The 19890-nt window shown below is 52.6% G+C and overlaps 1 protein-coding gene across 2 annotated transcripts; it reads right to left on the reverse strand.

Annotated features, from left to right (window-relative positions):
• Window positions 1-3098: 3098 nt before the first annotated feature.
• UNC45A (unc-45 myosin chaperone A) lies at window positions 3099-15069 on the reverse strand. Of its 2 annotated transcripts, none has more exons than XM_033166908.1 (20): window positions 14902-15069; window positions 14488-14655; window positions 13820-13856; window positions 13537-13712; window positions 13285-13377; window positions 12467-12634; window positions 10331-10499; window positions 10003-10173; window positions 9748-9919; window positions 8514-8814; window positions 8271-8365; window positions 7837-7978; window positions 6171-6311; window positions 5756-5883; window positions 5067-5133; window positions 4838-4951; window positions 4620-4735; window positions 4377-4494; window positions 4142-4297; window positions 3099-4003 (listed from the first exon to the last, which is right to left on the reverse strand). In XM_033166908.1, the coding sequence occupies exons 1-20, from the start codon at window positions 15013-15015 to the stop codon at window positions 3728-3730; spliced, it is 2922 nt and encodes a 973-aa protein (XP_033022799.1). In that variant the 5' UTR covers window positions 15016-15069; the 3' UTR covers window positions 3099-3727. The 2 variants fall into 2 exon arrangements, with proteins under 2 accessions (XP_033022799.1, XP_033022800.1); XM_033166909.1 differs by lacking the exon at window positions 14902-15069 and adding an exon at window positions 14737-14840.
• Between the last annotated feature and the right edge of the window lie 4821 nt (window positions 15070-19890).

Raw genomic sequence — 19890 nt, forward strand, 5'->3', positions numbered from 1 at the left:
GCAGGATCGGCAGTTTCCACCCTCTCCCGTGCTCTGGCGGAGGCTGCCTTGGGCCGCCCCGGTGTCCCGCTACCCTCACCCCTACGTCCGAAAACAACTTGCTCTTTCCGCTCAAAGTTGATGGCTATTGCCACACGAAATTTCGCTCATACCAATCTGAAAGTATCTGAAGTAGTGTGCATGCACACGAAAGCTCATACCAATAACAGACTTAGTTGGTCTCTAAGGTGCTACTGGATTTCTTTTTTATTTTGTTTGGACTACTGCAGACCAATGTGAGGAGGAATTAAAGAACCCTTTAATGAGGGTGAAAGAGGAGAGCGCAAAATATGGTCTGAAGCTCAACATCAAAAAAACTAAGATCATGGCCACTGGTCCCATCACCTCCTGGCAAATAGAAGGGGTAGAAATGGAGGCAGTGAGAGATTTTACTTTCTTGGGCTCCATGATCAATGCAGATGGTGACAGCAGTCACGAAATTAGAAGACGCCTGCTTCTTGGGAGAAAAGCAATGACAAACCTAAACAGCATCTTAAAAAGCAGAGACATCACCTTGCCGACTAAGGTCCGTATAGTTAAAGCTATGGTTTTCCCAGTAGTAATGTATGGAAGTGAGAGCTGGACCATAAAGAAGACTGGTCGCTGAAGAATTGATGCTTTTGAATTATGGTGGTGGAGGACACTCTCGAGAGTCCCATGGACTGCAAAAAGATCAAACTTTTCCATCCTTAAAGAAATCAGCCCTGTGTGCTCCCTGGAAGGGCAGATCCTGAAGTTGAGGCTCCAGTACTTTGGCCAGCTCATGAGAAGAGAAGACCCCCTGGAAAAGACCCTGGTGTTGGGAAAGATGGAGGGCACAAGGAGAAGGGGACGACAGGGGATGAGATGGTTGGACAGTGTTCTCGAAGCGACTGGCATGAGTTTGGCCAAACTGCGGGAGGCAGTGGAGGATAGGGGTGCCTGGCATGCTCTAGTCCATGGGGTCACAAAGAGTTGGACACGACTGAACGACAACTGCAGACCAACACGGCTACCTACCTGTAACTAGAGCCATTCAAATGGTGTGCATGTGCTGCATCATGTGATCGATTGTCTGGGGCAGGGCTTAACTGGCCCACCCAATATTTTATTCAAGTTGGCATCCCTGCTCTGAGGAATCAACTGGAGGAGTCCCCCTTGCTTCCCACCCCTGAAAACAGAAGAAATGGTGGCAAGAGTGCTGAGGGAGATTCCTCATTTGCAGCATTTGATGTAGGCTGAGGCCTCAGATATAGACAGGCAAGCATAGGTTTTAACATCATCCTGCAAAGTATAGTTGTTTCTCCTCCAATATTCAGAATGCAGGACAAGTCAGAAAATGAGCTTTTGGGATATGTCTTCCAGCTAACTTGTGGAACGCCCTGGGCACAAGATACCATGATGACAACTTTTAATAGAATTAAACTGAAGGAACCGTCTTACTTCTGCCAAAGATTCACAAATTTGACATGGAACAAGGAACAGCTTAGCCTCGTAGGTGCCCGAGGCAGTGAACTGGGGCAGTACTGGACTTATAGTGCTTCTTAGTAGGTAATGGTTGTTCCTTCACATCTGTCATAAGCTACAAGCAACCCAGCTTGCCCCAAGAGCAAGTCCCATGCAGCTCAGTGGGATACTTCTGAGCAGGCACACAGGAGCTGCCTCTCCCCCCACCCCCACCCCAGTACAATGAAGCTGAGAGAGACAGTGGTAGTAGAAGGAACTCCTCAACATAATGCTGCAGTCCTTGCGATAATTACCTGGGTTAAGTCCCCTTGGGCTTCCTGCTCAGTAGGCAAGCATAAGAGTGCACATTAACGCTGCTTTTAAAATTACTCAAGGCTTTTCTTCCCTGCCCCTTACCAGAGAAACAGCTTGATGCTTGTGTTACATGTGTTACCTTGAATGAAGCTGTGGAGAGAATATCCTAAATAATTCAAACCAGGAGCAGAGAGGAACTATTATGATGCCCCTACTACTGCCAAGCAGCTGGTGGAGAAGCTGGACCACAGAAAACCAGGGCAAGCCTGAAACCAGGTCCCCTTTCCCTGGCTGGCAAAAGGCGCTGCTTTGACAGGAGAGGGGGCGGGGGCTGAAGTACCTTTGCCCAGCTATGCTGATGGTATTGCTAGTGAAGAAAACAGCCAGTGGAGAGAACCAGCAGCACTTCTGTGGCTTTCTTCTCAAAGGAGTTTGAAGGACTCTTCATTCTTTTGCAGTTTCAAAAACCTCTGTGGGATTGCAAACCCTCCAGATCACCTGAGAAACTTAACCTGACAGCACCCACTGTTGCACCCACATCAAATCGGTTCATGGCTCTCTCAAGGGTTGAAAACTAAAATCTCAATTTCTCTTTCCCCAACACATGAGGTGATATGAGGCCTTTACAGTCATACCTCATGTTATGGACGCTTCAGGTTACCTGTTTTCGGGTTGTGGACTGTGGGAAACCAGGAAGTACCAGAACGGGTTACTTCTTGGTTTTGCAGCTCACGCAAAGCGCTAAATTGCACTTCGCACATGCACAGACGCGGAGCTTCAGGATGTGGATGCGGGTTGCGGACGTGCTTCCGTAACGGATTACGCCCGCAACCTGAGGTTCCATTGTATCTTACTCTTTCCTGCAAATGACAGTTCATGCCATGAGACCTAGAACCAGCTCCAGGCCCAGTTTTAAAGTGCAAAGGCAGCTGGCCTGGATTATGAATGTCCTGCAAAAACCCCGCCCCACCCCTGCTTAGTTTTTAAAAGTAAAATGGGGAGGGAGAGTTTAAAACCCTCAAAAGTACGCCACCTATTAGTACATGGCAAGTGAGTGGTTGCTTGCAAGAGTTTAATGTAAAGCAGGAGGGAGGGGGCTTCAGCCTTCGCTTCTGGGCCTAGTAACACCATAGGACACTGGCTTTGTTGTGGGAGGGAGGTTGGTCCAAGTGGGAAGAGGTCCGATCATCTTTTCCCTCTGCCTGAGTCACTCTGGAGGTCAGACATATCCCTAAATGGTGATGGGTCCCATTCTCCCAATTTACATACAGTACAGCCTAGTTCAGTTCCCTCCCCATTTGATCAATGCAATATTGAGAAACACACGAAATCAGATTTACCGAAAAAGTCATCTGTATAGTTTCCCATAATCTCTTCATACAGTTTACATTCTTTCCCACATCATCTTTGCTTACAATAAACGGTGGTCCTGTTTGCCAAAGAGGGCAAGAGGAATGGATTGTCAGTAAGGCAGTTTCTTCCTACCCCAAGGGAGGGGAGGAGGCCTTGGGAGCTGCAGCCTCAGACCATGAAGAAGCAGCTCCAGAGAGACAGGAAGGCTGTGACTTCCAGCAGCAGGAAATTTTAAAAAGGCAGCCATGCAGCACAAGCAGCTCCGTGACCCCAAGCCTAGAGTTAGTTGGGGAGCCCAACACACGTCACCACCAGCACTGCCAAGGTGGGTGGCAGCAGCAGCCTAGCAAGACTCTCCTCCAGGTGAGAGGCAGCTAAGAGCACCAAGAGGCTGCAAAACAGCCCCTGGAGCTGCCTTCTGTGCCACAAAATGGTGGCACGAGTCCCTGTGGCTCTGAAGGGTGCCAGCGGCAACCGCTGTGGCTCACTCCCCTGGTCCCAGCAGCCCCAAGCCCCCTCCCTCCTGTGCCCTGGTGCCTGTGCCCAGCAGCAGCGGCAGTGCAGTGTGCCCAAGCAGGTTGGGAGGGGCCAGCTCTCACTCCTCCTCCTCAGCAGCTGCAGGAGGGTTGGGCTTGATCAAGCCATAAGCCACAGCCTGCGCCAGGCACTCCTGAGCCACTTGGGCAATCTGGGGCTTGGCCTTGGCCTTGGCCATAACAGACAGGATCTCCATTGTCTCGCTCTCCATCAGCTTCTCGGCCACCTCCTTGTCAGCAGCCACCATGTTCCTCACTACCACCACCCCGCGGTGCTGGAGCTCGGTGCCAGGGCTGAGGAGCAGGGCCTGCAGGATCTCCAACCAGTGAGTCGTCTGGGGAAAGAGGGTGAGAGGTCAGTTAGCAAGCAGGAAGGAAACCCTGCCTCCACCCAGTTCCTGGAGACACTCCAAAGGCCTGCTGTGCCCAGTGGGCAGCTGCTGGGCTCAGCCCACCCTCCAGGCGGTACTCACCACTTGAGGGATGCGGGAGCAGATCTGGGGCAGCAATGAGGTCAAGACGGCCAGCGTCCCTGAAGCTGCCCGCTGGAGCCTCTCGTCATCCTCCCCGCTGTACAGGACCAGCAGCTTGAGCCGGTCACTGCCCTCCACCAGGAACAGCTCCCCAACCTGCCCGAAAGAGAGATGTGAGTGGAGATAACCCTCCCGAGGCCCCTGCACAGCCAGGTGGCTCAGGACCCCCGCTCACCTCTGGGCTCAGCGCCATGTTGCACATGCACTCAGTGGCTGCCAAGCGGATCATTTCGTGCTCCTCAAACATGTAGCCCTCGATCATGGGCACGGCTTTCTCCTTCACAATCTTCTGCCTGCAGGAGGAGGAGCCAGCAGGAGAAGGTAACGGTCCCTGCCTCCAAGGAACGGAACCCTCCCAGAGGACATGGCTGGAACCCAGGGAGATGGCCAGCCTGCTTGCCTGCCTGTCCAGCCTTACCGGAGCCGCTCACTGGTCCCCGCCAGGTTGGTGAGAGCCATCAGCCCCTCGAAATTCTGCAGCGCACTGCGGTTCAAGTGCAGGAGGCCCACCAGGGGCCGGACCACCTCGTAGATCTGCAGGAGGATAGAGAAAAGGCTCAGGGCAGTGGGGAGAGGAAAGGGGAACCCGACCCCATCCACTGCCTTACTGTGATGCTGCCCTCACTCCACACTGACCCGTTCGCCTGGAAAAGCCATCTCGGGGGCAGTGGTGATGGTGATCTTAGCCAGGGCCTGCGCAGCCTTCGTCTGCCCTATTTCAGTGCCTTCCAGGGCCAGAGGGATGAGTGCCTAGTGGTGGAATAAAATCCATATTCTGCTTGACTGTGAAAAAGCCTTGATGCCCCAGTGCTGCTGCAGGGCAAAGCCAAACAGGAGAGGGTGTGTATGCACGTGTGTGGCTCACCTTTCCGCCTCCAGCAGCCACCACAGCCCCTCGGTCCTCAGGGTCTTCTACGACAGCCAGGAACACCCTGAAGCACACAATAGCAGGCACTGAATGTGGGACCCAGAACTCTCTCTCTCTCTACACACACACACACACAGCAACTTGAGATTACAGGAACATGTCATTTTGGCTCGACTGAATTTTTTGAGCTCTTTGGCTAAGCAGAAACCCACAGGTAAGAAGGCCAGCATGTCTCCCCTGTGTAGCAGGTCTGGAGGTATGTGAGCAGACCAGCTCCCAGCAGCCATGTTTGGCTTCTGCTTGATCAATGATCAATGATGTTTGGGGCAAGCCAGCCAGAGGTATGAAGTCACCTTTTCCCCCAACCTGGGAAGGGTTGGAAGGTCCAGAACCAGCTCACCCCACAGCAGATTCAAATGACAAGAAAGGAGATTCCGACTACACATTACTAAGAGCTTTGGGACGTTAAAGACCTCTTTCACAGCAGAACGGACTCCCTTGGAAGGAAGTGGATGCTCATTTATTGGAGGTTTTTAAGCCGGGATTGCATGGCCACCCATCAGGGATTTTTTAACGGTGATACCTGCATTGCATGGGGTTGGGCGTGATTACCCTTTGGGTCCCTTCCCTTCTATGATTCTATGAAAGCTCTGCAGGGGTCAAGGCCTGTGGCCTGCTGGCCTCACCTGGAGATCAGCTCCCGGCAGGCGGGGCTCAGGGAGGGGCTTTCACTCTTCACCATGCAGGTGAGCGCTGACACCACACCGGCGGCCAACAGCTTCCTCACACGTTGGCGCACGAACTCTGGCTTGTCCTGGGCAGGAAGAGATGGAGAGAGAGGATGAGTACAGGCCGTGAGATGCCTATTATCCACCTCCTACTCCTCCTCTTCCCCTCCTTGCTCCATCCACCAGCATTTCACACAAGAACTGTGGTCTTTGCATCACAAACTTCTAAAAGCTTCCCACTCCAGCCTCAACTCCCCATTACCCGAAAAACCATTCCTGCTGTGGGCAGGGGAGGCAGGCCCAGCCACACACACCCCAGCCTGCTAGAAGGCTTCCATCGGCTCCCTCAGGGCACTCCTCTCCCCACTCTCACCTTTGGGTGCTTCTCAGGGATGTGTTGCTTGGCGTACTTGGCCAGCTCCACCATCTGGGGGTCAGGCTCCTCTTGGTCGTAGCTGCTGGTGCAATTCACCAGCGTGGAGGCCACCGCAAAGAGGACGCTCCGGTTTTCTGACTGAGGGGAGCAGATTGGCAGCAGGAACAAAGACAAAGAAGCCGAAGAAAGTGGTCAGTCAGGATCTTCATGATTTTTTGGGACCAGGGACCACCACTTGTGCATTTGTTACCTCAAGACTAGGCTACTACCAGGCAAAGTAAACTGTGCCCTCCCTTGAGTACTATTCAGAAGCATCAGCTGATGCAGAACAAGACAGCCCAGCCATAGAACACCAGAAGCTGATCAGAAGTGATCTCTTAATATATCTGCACCCTGACGAACCGAGTTGGGCAGGTAGGTGGGACCACCCACCTGTCAATCGCCAGATGTAATGGTGATGCTGCACTTTAAAGCCTCAGTTGCCCAAACTTCAAAGCACGGCATGGCACTGTGTGAAAGGCTTTTTGGGAGCTGCCCTTCCCTGCTTTTGAAACCTCTGGAAACTGGAGGCTGAAAGAGCAGTGCTGGGAGGAGCAGTTTTTTCCTGAATGGAATCCACTTTCCCACCAACTTGAGCAAGGCTGATCAGCTGAAGAGAGGCTGGGAACAAGCCTTGCCTCAGCAAAGGAGTAATCCCCTTTAAGCTCTCAAGTATTCCTTTGAAGCCCCCCCCCCTTACCCCCCCCCCCACACCTAACATCAGGTGGCCAGGCATGGCTTCCCCAAAATGGTGGACCAAGTTCAGCCCACAGGCCGGAAGTTGCCAACCCCTGCTTCAGAGCCTGGTCTGGATTTGAAAGCCCTAAAGGGGCTAGGTGGGCCAACTCTACCCCCCTGGGCTGGTCCTCCTGGAGACAACCAGCATGTCTCTGGGCTGTACAAAGCCCGCTGCGGGGAGATATAATCAAAATGCTTCTGCACAAACAAGATCTTTGCACACAGAGAAGAGGCGTGTTGTTGCAAAGGGTTCTCCAAAACACTCATTCATTTTCTTCTTGGGTGCTGTTGAAGTAGGGGAATAATTTCATCATGTGAAGCTCCAGCTATGGATCTGAAGTGCTACAGCGGAGACACTTCACTGAGACTCGGGAAATTTTGTAACAGAACAGCATTTTACATCTTAAATCTTCAAATATATGAAGGGCCATCACTCTGACAACATAGAAGACAGAGCAAAGTGGTTTTCTTCTGCTCCAGTGGTAGGAACCCAAACCAATGGATTCAAATGACAAGAAAGAAGTTTCCCACTAAGCATTAGGAAGAACCTTCTGATGGTAGTTGTCTGACAATGGAACAGACTCTCTCAGAAGGTGTACACTTTTTTTTAGCAGAGGCTGTATGGTCATCTGTCAGGGATTTTCAGCTGTAATTCCTGCATTACAGGGGTTGGACTAGATGACCCTTGGGACTTCTTCCAACTCTACAATTCTAAAAATTACTGGGTACCATATACTACAGCTGGGTTGCTAATTCTAAGCAAGGGAAGTTCAACAGAAACAAGGCAGAGGCAAAAAGAGCCTATGGACATGCCCAGCTGCCCATTCCTCCCACAGGTACACCACCACCCACCCACTTTGCCCTCCCTCTTGGAAGAGGACCTCACCCTGGCCAGCCAGAAGAGAGCCTGCAGGGCAGCCTTGTCCTCCATGAGCTCCTCCTTAACATCCGCATCCAAGGAGAGGAAGGCCAGTCCCTCAGCTGCCCAGTAGCGGGTGCCAGCATCGATGGCCTCATTGCACAACCACCTGGAGGCAGCAGAAGGAGAATCAGGATCCCTCCCTAGTGCCTCTACCAGCTGAGGCCCTAGCGGGCAAGCAGCATAGGAAGCCCCACCACCCCAGACTTCAGTGGGGCATGGTCTGTTTCACTGCCGCCAGAAGGACTCGATCTTGTCATCCGTCAGCTCCCACCAGCCCCCAAGATTTTGAGAAGAAGGGGGCAGGCAGCCTGACCTCCTTCTAAAGGGAAAGGCAGTCATGTGGCACAGAAGAGGCTAAAGCGCCTGGGACATGGGGGAAGAAAGCAGCGCTCACTCACTTCCGGCACTGCTTGGCCAGCTTCAGGGTAGAGCCTTCCGCAAACTGCTTCATGCTGAAATCTGTGCCCCCCGCCGAGCCCAATTTGCAGAGGCCCTGGAAAGAGAAACTGTGATGTGCCGCAGCTACCACCAGACCCTTGAACTTCCTTCAATCTGGGAAGATGGAGGAGGAACAGTGTTGGGTCCCGTTGCAGCCAGAAAATGGCTCCCTCCCTCTCCAAGATCTGCTGCCTCTTGCTCACCACCAGGGCCCGGATGCGAATGCTGTCGCGCTCGCTGTGCTTATAGATCTCCTTGAGTAGTGTCACCCCATTGGCAGTGATGAAGGTGGCCCGCTTGGCCTTGTCGGCAGCGTGGATCAGGGCCTCCACGGCCACGAGCTGGTCGGCCTCCCGTGACGAGGCGCACAAGGCCAGAATGCTCTCCATGATACCACTCAGCTCCAGCACCCTGTTCCCAGCCTCAGAGGGGCCTTGCAGGAGACAGGAGGCCGTCTGGATGGCCCGCAATTTCCCAGGGACGCCGTGGTCCTGGAACCAGCCCCTGGGAGGTGAAGGAAAGGTGGCCCATCAGGAGCTGCCAGGAAGCTGCCACAGACATTCCAAAGCTGAAACCCCAAACTCTGCACCAGAAAGAAGGCTGGAGTCTCAAATCTGAGATCAACCAAGGCATCTCCTGGCAGCAAAAGTCTCCTCCCACCCCCTATTATGTATTTATTTCATAACATCTATATATCACGTGATTGTAGAAAACCTCAAAGTGGTTTATAAAAAGAATAAAACAGTAAGATTATTAGTACAAACACATTCTAAAAATTAAAACCAGCAATAAACTAAAAACACACCAGTGGTTTAAATAAATGGGTAGGCTTGCCTACACAAAAATGTTTTCATCAGACAACGAAAAGAGTAGAATGAAGGTGCCTGCCTGATATCACCACACTAGAAGATCCATTTCTTATAAATGCAGAACAGGTATTATATGGCACTTGGAACAGTGCCAATTCTGCAGATGGAAGTGGTCAAGTGAGCATATCTGGTTAGGGCAATCTCACAGGTAAATTATTAAGGGCTTTGCATACTAATAGTAACCTTTTGAACCTGTCTTGGTAGCAAATCAGCAACCAGTACAGATCTCTGAGCATGGGTGCTATATGCTGACAAGTTTTTGCTCCTTTCAGCAATCAAGCTGCAGCATTCTGCGCTAGCTTCAGCTTCCAGATCAAGTGCAAGGGAAGCCCCATATAGAGCGCACTGCAGTAATCCAGTATTGAAGCAACCAGTACATGAACTACAGTAACTGGGTGTCTCTGGCCAAGCTGATGGGTTGTTGTGATGCTTTCGATGTCTGTCAGCAACTAAGCACTGAGCATCACTCCCCACCACTTCTGCACTACTTCATTTGCCCCCCCCATGCCTTCCCAGCACCCCTACCAGAAGCAGCAGGGGGTGGCCCCCGAGTCAGTCACAGGCCTACCTGACATAGTCCTCGCAGAGCCGGTGGAAATTCTCCCGCTCCCCATCGCACTTCAGGTCCCCGTAGAGCTTGCTGAGGAGGACGGCTGCGCTCATGTTGGTGTTCTCCGTCACCCGCAGGCCCCCAGGACTGTGACTCACTGTACCCCCCACCTCCAGGATCTGCTTGAGACCTAGCGAGGACAGACATGCTCACTGGTGCTGGCGAGGGACCCAGGCCAGGAAGAGGAAGGGCTCAGGAATGGGCTAGACATACCCTGGTCAATGACCCAGAGGGTCAGGCAGTTGTTGGGGTCCTTCAGCGACTTCCGGGGCACGACACTCATCAGCAGGTTGAGGATGCTGTCCCGGCCATAGGAGGAAATGTTCTCCCGTGTCAGGGCTTCCAGCAGCTGCTTGAGGAGCAATTTCAGCTCTTTGGATGTATCTACAGGAGCAGAATCAGAGTTGAGGAGGTCTGAGCCGCCTCTGCTCCAGGGCCAGCATTCACAGCCCAGCCCCACCCAAAGCATCAGCACAGAGATGAGCTTGGCACGACACAAAGTGGATGCTGAGCCCAGCAGGGAGGCACCCAACAGACTCACCCAAGACCACAGCTTCCTCCTTGCCACGCACGTCCCTCTGCAGCCCCTCCTTGAGGGCATCAAACATAACCTGCAGCAGGTTGTAGGATGCCAGCGAGACTTGCTCATCCTCCATCTCTAGGATAGCAAAGAGGCGCTGCGGCCCCAGCTCAGCCAGGATCACTGCAGTCTGAAAGAAGGGCAGCATCCACTGAGACTTGGGGAGGAATCCAGGCCTGTCTCTCAAGAACCAGTTACCTCCCCAACAATGCTCAGAGCAGAGCTGGATACCTGCCTAGTAGGCAACTCCACAAATGCAACTGTGGTTTGTCAGTAGGAACTCTGGGGACCCTAAACTTACCCAAGGAGACAGAGTTCAGGGGTTGTTGTTTTTTAATACTAGAGGAATATCTAGGTTATCCTGCAGCATGTATTACTTGAGGATTCAACAGTCGTGCTAGCCCCCCGTCCCCTGTGGTAAGTGATCATAGAATTGTAGGGTTGGAAGGGACCCAATGGGTATTCCAGTTCAACCCCCTGAAATGCAGAAATCACAGCTAAAGGTGGCCATCCACACCCTGCTTTAACACCTCCAATAAAGGAGAGTCCACTACCTAGAGGGTGTCCATTCCAAGAGGCTGAACAACACCAGGCCCAGGACAGAACCCTGCAGTACCCCACTTGTCACTGGACAAGGAACTGTTGGGGAGCACTCTTGGTGAATCACTGGTGGTTAGCCATGTAGTGAACTAGAGAATCTGTACATTATATCTTTGGTTCTGAATCGTGGTGCATATTGGGAAAATGGTCAAGCCGCAGCATTCTGGGATATGCTGGGGCCCCTTAAGTGGAATGTTACTATGTAAGTTTAACTGCCCCTGCCAGTAAAAGCTGGGAAGGAGGATACCTGATTTATATGTTAATGGGAAGATCTGCTTTAGCTGTGTGAAAGGGATGTGTATGGGTCAGTTAAAAGGCTATCAACATCATAGTGATGATAAACCCCAGATGTGTAAACAACGGGTCTGGGAACTGAGGGAGTCTCCTTCTACTATTTGCTTTGAAGTGTAAATAACTAGCAGCTGCCTTGTTTTCTGACAGCTAGGAGATGAATGGTTATCACCTTGCCATTGGTCAATCCACAATTAAACCTTTAATTTGATTGGCTCATTTACGGATTTGGGGATAAGAACGCAACAATTTGTAATGTTAATTGCTTAGCTTCCTTGCTTTTAGCCATTGTCTGGGATCTGCCTGTCAGCCACGGACATCTGTCAAGCCTTGCCTACAGGAGAGGGGTTGATATGTTGCTTTATTTTCTAAGTTCTATTACGTGAGTATGAGAACTTAGCTAGCCATATTGTACACCATTTTTGTTTTATTCCTTGTAACCTTTTTCTTGAGAACTGTGTAACCTTTTCTTAGTTATTGTTCTTTCTTTTAATAAACCTTTGAAAAGACAACTTTTGTCTTTGTTTTGTGGTTCTGACTGCAAAGCTAAACTGGTGCCTATCCATTTGACCCTACCAGTGTGATTTCTGTCTGAACCTGTAGCCTGGTAACGGCAGGGGGATTGTCCCTTTTTACCCCTGGTTCAGGGCTACTGGTGGAACCCAAAAGGGTGGTGGCAGCTTCTACCGGGTCTTTGATCCTGTTGGCATATAATTTCTGACCCCCTTGTGGGGTGGTTTTGAACCCCCTCTTCCACCACAAGCCAGACTCCAGCAAATAAGAAGCCCGAGGTTTCCTCTCAACACTGAAGCAGCAGAGAGGGAGGGGTGAATCCATCCCCTTCCCCAGGCTGAAAAATGGGCAAAAACTCAACTATGTGCCTGCCAGGTGGATGGGGTTGCAACCTATAAGCAGGTGCAGAGGCAGAGAAAGCCCAAGTGCCTCTGCAGCCCCTCCCTGGCTCTGTGCTGGAGGGGGACAGAAGAGGCCACTTGGTTTGCCTCTGACTTCCTGAGGCATTTCAAAGATGCAGTACAAGGTCAGGGACAAGTTCCAGGCACACACACCCTCGGAGAAGTGGCATGCCATTGAAGCAACAGGTTTTGGAGAGTTTTTTATGCATAATTTGTCAGCAAACGGACTGAACCTATTACCCCTCCCCCCCCAAAAGAGTGAAGCAGCTTTCATCTTAAAAAGTGGACATACCCGAGAACGATGCCCACTGCAAAGGCCAGTGAGGGTTCGCACAGCTGCTAATACCGTGTCCGTCCGACCTGTATCTAGCAGCTGTAGCAGGAGGCGCACCCCGTCATTCTGGAAAATCTTCTCGGCACCAGGCTCCTCGCGAGCCAAAACTATCAAATTCTGAGCCGCCTGGACAGGAGAAGAGCAAGTTAACTAGACAAAGGGGCTCCAACTTTATCTGCTCCCCATCAGTCCACACAGCTGATGGAGGGGCACAGCCAAAACTTAGGGCTGTAGAGCTTTGGAGATTCTGTCCCATAATTCCATTGTCCTTGCTTCTCTAAGAGTCATGGGGGTGGGGATCTCTTCCTTGGGCAGAGCTGGGAAGCTTGCAGAGTCCCTCCAAGTGCTGCCGCACTGTAACTACCATCATTTTATGTTATGAACCACCCTGTGATTGTTGGATGAAGGGCGGTATACAAATCCCATGAGACAGAATGAATCACTCTAGACTGAGACTGATAGTATTAAAATAAGCACCACCCTAATATATTCTGGTTTTGTCAGTCACGGAAAAGGAAGTTACAGTACAATGACTCAAAATCCTCCTCCCTTCCTCCCTCAGGTATCCTGATCGAGGCATCAGAATCAAAAGCTCTCTGGCTTTTGCCTATAGGCAACTTTGGAAATGCAAAACTTGTATTTTGAAATAGAAAACAGAATTGAAGACTGCCTAATTCCACAACTGCATCCCATATATGTACAGTTGCAGCACCCCCAAAGTTGCTCTTCATCAGGGCACATCACACCTCCCACTTGCTTGCTGGTTAGAGGGGTACCTTTTGTTTCTTGTCCAGATCTTTTTCTTCAGGGTCCAGCAGCAACTTAAACATCTGCTCCACTTTGGAGTCTGTGCGGGACATGACTGTCATCTGAGGCAAACAGGCAGTTGGTGAGAAACCCCGCAGTCATACTTCAGAAGCCCAGTACATACCTGAAGCCCAGAATCTTTCCTGGGTGGAGAGCTAGGCTGCCCCACAAGGGAGGCACCTATCCTGGCAATGCCCCTATTCCCCCAATGCTTCTCCTACCTTCTCATGCATGCTGCTGCCAAGGTTGCGCAGAGCCTCCTGGAAGGCCTTGTTCTTGGGCTCCAGGCTCACACACCTTTGCAGGTCCAGGAGGGCCTGGTCGAGGCGGCCCAGTTTCTGCAGGGCTTGGCTGCGCCGGAAGAGGCTCTTCACGTCATGCCCATCGGCTTCTATGGCTGTGAACAGGCAAGAAAGTATTAAGAGGCAGCAAAGAGGCTTCTGCAGAGAAAGAGACTTTGGAAGGAGAGTAGTCCCCCACCCCACCCCACCCCTTGCAGCTCACCTTTAGAAGCATCCAGTTCTGCCTGGACATAGTCCTCCTGCAAAAGAAGCAGAATGCCAGAGAGGCACTGGTGAAAGGAGACATAACGGGGGTGGGAAGTGAGGGGAGAAGAGGGGGAGCACCTCCTGCCCCTCCCCAGAAATAATCAAGAGGAGCTCAGGCTGAAAATGACAGCCCTGACTATCTTTCTGGGGGACATCTGTCAAATCCTAAATTCTCGAGGTTACAGGAGGAGGCGGTGGCAAGGGATCAGGCTGGCCTCTCACTATATGGCCTCTGTCTTCCTGGTACCTCATAGCCAGACAGCCATGCCCGAGGGCTCCCCTTGACTGTGCATAAAGGCATCTCAGCTTCTAAGAAGCAGTAGGGTGAGAAGGGGCTCAGCACAGTTAGAATGAGAAATGCACAGAAACGGTGACACGGGGGGCACAGGGAAGCTCTGTGGCCATTTAGGGGGAAACTGACACACACAACCCTACCTTCTGATGTGTGCTACGTTCACTTGAGAGCTTTGAGAACAAAAGACACGTGGGAATAATCACTTAAAATTTCCCCAAGAGTGTCCAGCTTTCCTCCTCCTGCAGAAGTGAGCGGCAGGCTGGCAATGCCCCTTGGGGGGCTCCCGTAACTCAGGCAACCCTCCCGCTCCACCCCCCTTCCCCCCTCACCAGCTTGAGGTGGCAGGCGGCGCGGTTGCGGTGGAGGACAGCGCGGTGCGAGTCGGGCTCCTCGCCATCCCCAGGGCAGAGGCTGAGGGCCCGGGTGTAGGCGGCCAGCGCCTCCTCATAGCGGCCTGTCTGGAAGAGCTCGTTGCCCTCCCGGCGGAGCTCCGAGACCTGCGGAGATAAGAGGGGCGGGGGTGGATGAGCGATTCGGTTTGGGGGGTCAGCTGGGCTCCCACGGCCCACCCCACTCACCGCCGTCTCCTCCATGGCGCGCTCTAGTGACGTCACGCGAGCGCGACAGCCGCTCCCTAGCCGACCCACGTGCTGGCAGCGCCTCTCTTGGAGCGCCCAGCGGAGAAGAGACCGGGCGGACCGCGAGCGGAGCTGCTCCACCCCGCCCCGCCCCGCCCCGCGTGCCTTCTTGCCGGCTTCCTGTTTCTTGCAGGGGCACCTCCCGAGGATTCGTCGGTGGAGGAGGCGGTGGAAGCTGCGCTGGTGGAGGCGGTAGAAGTGAAGGAAGTCGACTGTCATGAGGGCCAGGACGAGGCAGCCGTAGAGCCCCACGCCTAGCAGCGGCACCAGCGGGCTCCTGTGGAGGGAAAGCGGGCTCAGACGGAAGGGCGGGAGGGAGAGGGGCAGAGGGGGACCCCCCAACACCCGTCTCGCCGCCCCGTCCGTCCCCCCACAAGGGCATCTCACCGGGGCGCTGCTGGCGGAGCAGAAGCCGAGGCATTGCCGCGGAGCCTCTCAAATTCAGGCCGTGGGCAGCAGGACTTGAAGCGGCGAGAGGCGGCAGGCAGGCAGCAGTAGGCGTGGGTCGGGGGGTCGGTGAGGCGTGGGCAGTAGAAGCCGGCGTGGTGGAGCCCGGCAGGGTCCAGGTAGCCCTCGCAGAGGTGCACATTTTGGGTACCAGCTGGAAAGAGGAAGCGATCGGAACAAGCTGGGTGCTCGGTGGGCTGCCCTTCCTGCCGGGGCTCGCGGGAGAATTGCGGGGAGGGGGGAGGATACTGCCGCTCCAGCCCTGCTGAAAGCCCACACAGGAGGACCCTTGGGAGGGGGCAGGCGGGCCCAGGGACTGCCGTTTCAGCGTCTCTTCGGTCGCATGGCTATAGAGTGGTTGGCAGTCCTGTGGAAGCGGGCTGAACAGTATCCTAATAAACAAGGCTGCAAAGTCGCGGCCACTTCTGCTAGAGGAGAACCACTTCCTGCCCTGAGCTGCAAACAACCAGCACCCAGGGTCCAGGGAGTAAAGCCAAACTGAAGGTGACTGGTTCTGTGCTAAGGGATTTGAGGGTGCCTAGTTCCGATTAGACAAATCTGCATTGGCAAGGCACAATAATTTGTCTGGTGAAGTTGTCCTTGGGTTGGAAGATGCAAGGAGCTGGGAAAGGTTTTCCTCATACTGACTGGAAAACTGAGCAGAGCACCTGCGGGCAAACTGGCCTATGAACACAAGCTTAACTCTGTCTCAAACACATTCACGCACGCCCTCCAATTGTCATGCAGACAAACACAGGCTCATCATTCCTTGTCAGCATGCTTGGATCCTGGGTTGATTCGTTCCTCCAGCTGATGGGACATCCCAGAGCAAGTGGCACCCTGCAAACAGGGCTTTTACTTAGCTCTAGGATGGCCCTGAAGCCCCTGAGAGTGAGAGTCTTGCTCGAAGCAGATCTGCACATGGGCTGAGAAGCCCCTGGGAGGCTATAGAGACTGCAATTTCAAAGTGAGGGTTTGGCACAGCAAGTTGGAGCTCCCGGGGGCTACTGGGCTGGTGGGGAAGGGAGAGAAGGGAGACCAGATGCAGGTACCTGTCCTGAGAAAGGCCAGCAGCAGCAGGCAGGGCAAGAGCAGCATCTTCCCGGCAGCAGCAGCAGCAGCAGTGTTGAGGGCTGAGGCAGCTCTGACTGTCTCCTCCTAGGGAGGGAAAGCAGAGAAACCACACGGAGCTGCCTGGCTCCTGCATCCATTACCGGGTACCATCAAGCACCTCCCTGCGCCATTAGGCCAGGCTGCACTTAACGGCTTGCCTCTGCAGGGACCTTGCCAAGCTGGGGGCAGGGAAGATCCATTAGGGAAGCGACCTGGCTAATGGGAGGGGCCAGAGTTTGGCCTAGTAGTGGGGGGAAATAATGTGGTCAGGAGCCTCCCCAGCAGGGTCTTCAGCTCAGGAGAAAGGCCCAGGGGGCTTTTTACCCGAAGGCAGGCCTCCACTCAGAATTCAGGCACCTGCTGTGTTCAACATCAGGAGAGACAGACAAGCGCTTTCTGGGCAGCATCCCATATTGGCAGGGGCAGGGGGCAGGCAGGCTTCTACAGAACAAACAGCCAAGAATCCAGGAGCACTTCTCTTGGGTATGGGTTTTACTGGGCTAGATAATATGCATCTACTGTAAGAATGTAAGAAGAGCGTACTGGATCTAGCCAGCATCCTGTTTTCACAGTGGCCAACCAGGTGCTGAACCCTAACCCTGTGGGAAATGCCCAAGCTGTAGGCAACAAAAGTTTGCATTTGGCTTCCTAATAGTGTCACAGGTGTTCTTGGTTGTATTTGTAACACTCAGGGTTTTGGCATTGTCTAGATCTACGCCTTTTGATGAGGGTAACTGATGGGTCTCAAGCCCTCAGTGAGTTAGGGCCTTCCCCTGCATGCGAAGGCAGACTCCAGCAGATTGAGCGGATGAGACCAATAGTGGGTCCAACAGTCAAGAGGCGGTTTCTGCACATGCTGTAGAGGGAAGTGAGGGGCAGATGAGGCTCGTCAATCTGGGAAGGCAGCCTATCTAGGAGAAGGAAGACTCCTTGTGGGATATCTTCAGGACAAGAAAAGACTAAGGAGTAAACCCTAAAAAAAATCTGAATTGGGGTCCCCAAGACAGATGAATGGCACCTCGTACACCTGCTTCTGGCAACACAACACCTGCAGCCAAGCTGGTGCCCAATGTATTGTTTTGCTTTCCTTTGGACCACATCAAAGAAGGGTCAGTTTCACCTAGTGGGCTTTGAGCCCCTCCCCCCTTGAGAGATCTTGAGGTGTCCTGCCCTTTCTAGGAAAGTCACAACTGTTACTAAAACACGATTCCAAATCTTTTCTGACATGGAGAATGTTCTGTTGAATCTGTGAAGCTGCCATACATTGAGTTACCTCTAGGGATCCACCTGGTCCAGTATTGTTTATTTGAACTGGCAGTGGCTCTCCAAGTTGAGAAAAACCTTTTGGGGGAGATGCCACCAGGGATCGAGCCCGGGACCTTCTGTGTGCAAAACCTGATCTCTACCCCCTGATTAAGCCTTCTCAGTCAGCTTAATCAGAGCAGGGGAGGTCCCTCTGCAACCCACATCTGTAATAGGCAACAGGTAAATTCACACTTAAATGCAGTCATCCGTTTTGCAACTCCCTCTACAACTTTCAAATAACAGAACCAAGAATGAGTCTAAAGGGATTCTATATCCAGTCACTTCTTCAGTTTGACCCAATGTTTCACATCCCAAAATTTCACAATATTTGATTTTAAAAATTTTTAATGGACACAATATATGTCTGATTCTATGGGGCAGCATCCAGCAAAGTGGCTTCATTAGTGTGAGGATCTCTGGTTATATCACAGGGCTCCTTCCTCCCTTCTCCCCATGTACCCCTTAAATCTGTTCCAGAATCCCCACCCCACTCTGAAAGGCATGAGGGGACAACACAGGCAGAGGGAGGGGAAGTTCCATTGCACAAACAGAACAATGGAACCACACATAATCTCTCTTGAAGAGTCAAAGTCCAGCTTTGGGCTATGTTGCCATAACCACTCCATATTTCATTTCCAGGAGTTCTGCTCACATCCTCATTTCTCATTGACCCCAATCAGAATTAGATTGCATTAATCATTCATAAAGCTGGCACAAGTCCTTTCAGAATTGTTTGTAATTAGGGCTTCAATTTTTCACTTATTTGCCCGTATTTCTTTTAAGAGTGGGGTCTGTGCATGCTTGCCTCTGTCATACTTCCAGCTAATAATTCAAATGAATTTGCAGTTCTACCTTTTCCACTGCCTGCTACCTGACCTTTTTGTTTTCTTCCTTATGCTTTAACTGCTCCCAGGAATTCAATCTGGGACCTTTCAGTGTGCAAAGGCAGTTGCTCTGCCCGCAGGTTCCATTCCTTCCTTTTGGAAGTGCTTAAAACCCCATGAGGCACATCCTGAGAACTCCCTTACTGCTTTCCCTGCCATTGGCCTAACCCTCTCAGAGCTCCCAGCATGATTTTCCCGTAAGGGATGCCCCTGCACACTTCCTGCAGGATTGGCCCTTCACTGAGAGAGCTCCTGCCTTCTGTTTATACTAGGAGTTTAGGGAATATGGGATGGGTGCTGTTTCTCTCACCTTTTGAGCATGTTTGCAAGGAGAGATGAGCAGAGGCAGGCAGGCTTGAGGCCAAGAAGCTGCTAGCTTGCCAGGCACTGCTTGCAATGAGAGGCTTTTCCCCTGCCATCCCTCCTGATCCCCACTTGAGACCCTTGCACCACGGGTAAGGACAGGGCCTGGGAAACTTCATGTGTGACCTCCTGCTCCTTCACCCATCCTCCAAGGGCTGCCACCCACCCCACAATGCCTGAGCTCAGAGGTGCCATTCCCCTCTCAAGCATCAAAAAGCAGCCGCAGCACATGGAACCAGCCTACCTATCACAGCCCAAGGCTCTCCAAAGCTGGTGTCCACATCAGTTTGCTCTGCTCCTGGCCAGGGTCTCCACAAACCCAGGTACAATCTGGTTTTGGCCGCCTTGGTGCCTGCCCCGTGAGACACAGATCGCTTCCCCTCACAAAGGGAAGCCGTCTTTTCTGGTTCCTATCCTGGTGTCAGTGCAGCTGTTCTATCCACTGTCCCATTGTGCAGCAAGAAGCAACAATCCAGGAGCCACCAGAGACCATCCAGCTTGTCCAAAGCATGCCCAGGAAGACTTTTCCTGGTGCCGGATCAGCGCTGCAGGTGGAATGTGGCTCTGCAGTGACCAGCATGCCCACTGGGCAGAGAGAGCAACTCTCAGGCGCTGCCTCTGTCCCTTCCTGGGAGTTGCCTGAGCTTTGGTGATGCTAGTCCCCATGACAACCAGAGGTGCCCTAGAGGCAGGCGCTGCCAAGAGTGGCGGGAAATGGTGCCTGAGATCCCCAGCAAGGTTAGAAAGCAGCAGAGAGAGATTTTAAACCACCTGGCTGTACAGACAGCAGACATGCTCTGTCTCTGTCTTTGCTTATTCTCCCACCCTGCCCCCCAATCCCTACGCCCACCCAGCCACCATTTTATTGGGACAGAGAGAAGGGGAGCAAAAAGCAGCAGATGGGGTTCCCCTTCCCCATCCAGTTTGAAATGGCTGTTCTGAGCTGTGGTAACACTAGCATTTTGCCCTGGAAGAAGAAGAA

This window comes from Lacerta agilis, chromosome 13, assembly GCF_009819535.1.
Source record: "Lacerta agilis isolate rLacAgi1 chromosome 13, rLacAgi1.pri, whole genome shotgun sequence".
Classification (NCBI taxonomy): Eukaryota; Metazoa; Chordata; class Lepidosauria; order Squamata; family Lacertidae; genus Lacerta; species Lacerta agilis.

Coding starts and splice junctions, on each gene's coding strand:
- UNC45A (XM_033166908.1), bottom strand. CDS start 15,015: ATGACAGTCGACTTCCTTCACTTCTACCGCCTCCACCAGCGCAGCTTC. Junction 10,174..10,330: donor GGAGGAAGCTGTGGTCTTGG/GTGAGTCTGTTG, acceptor CTGCTCCTGTAG/ATACATCCAAAGAGCTGAAA. Junction 4,495..4,619: donor GGGACCAGTGAGCGGCTCCG/GTAAGGCTGGAC, acceptor CTCCTCCTGCAG/GCAGAAGATTGTGAAGGAGA.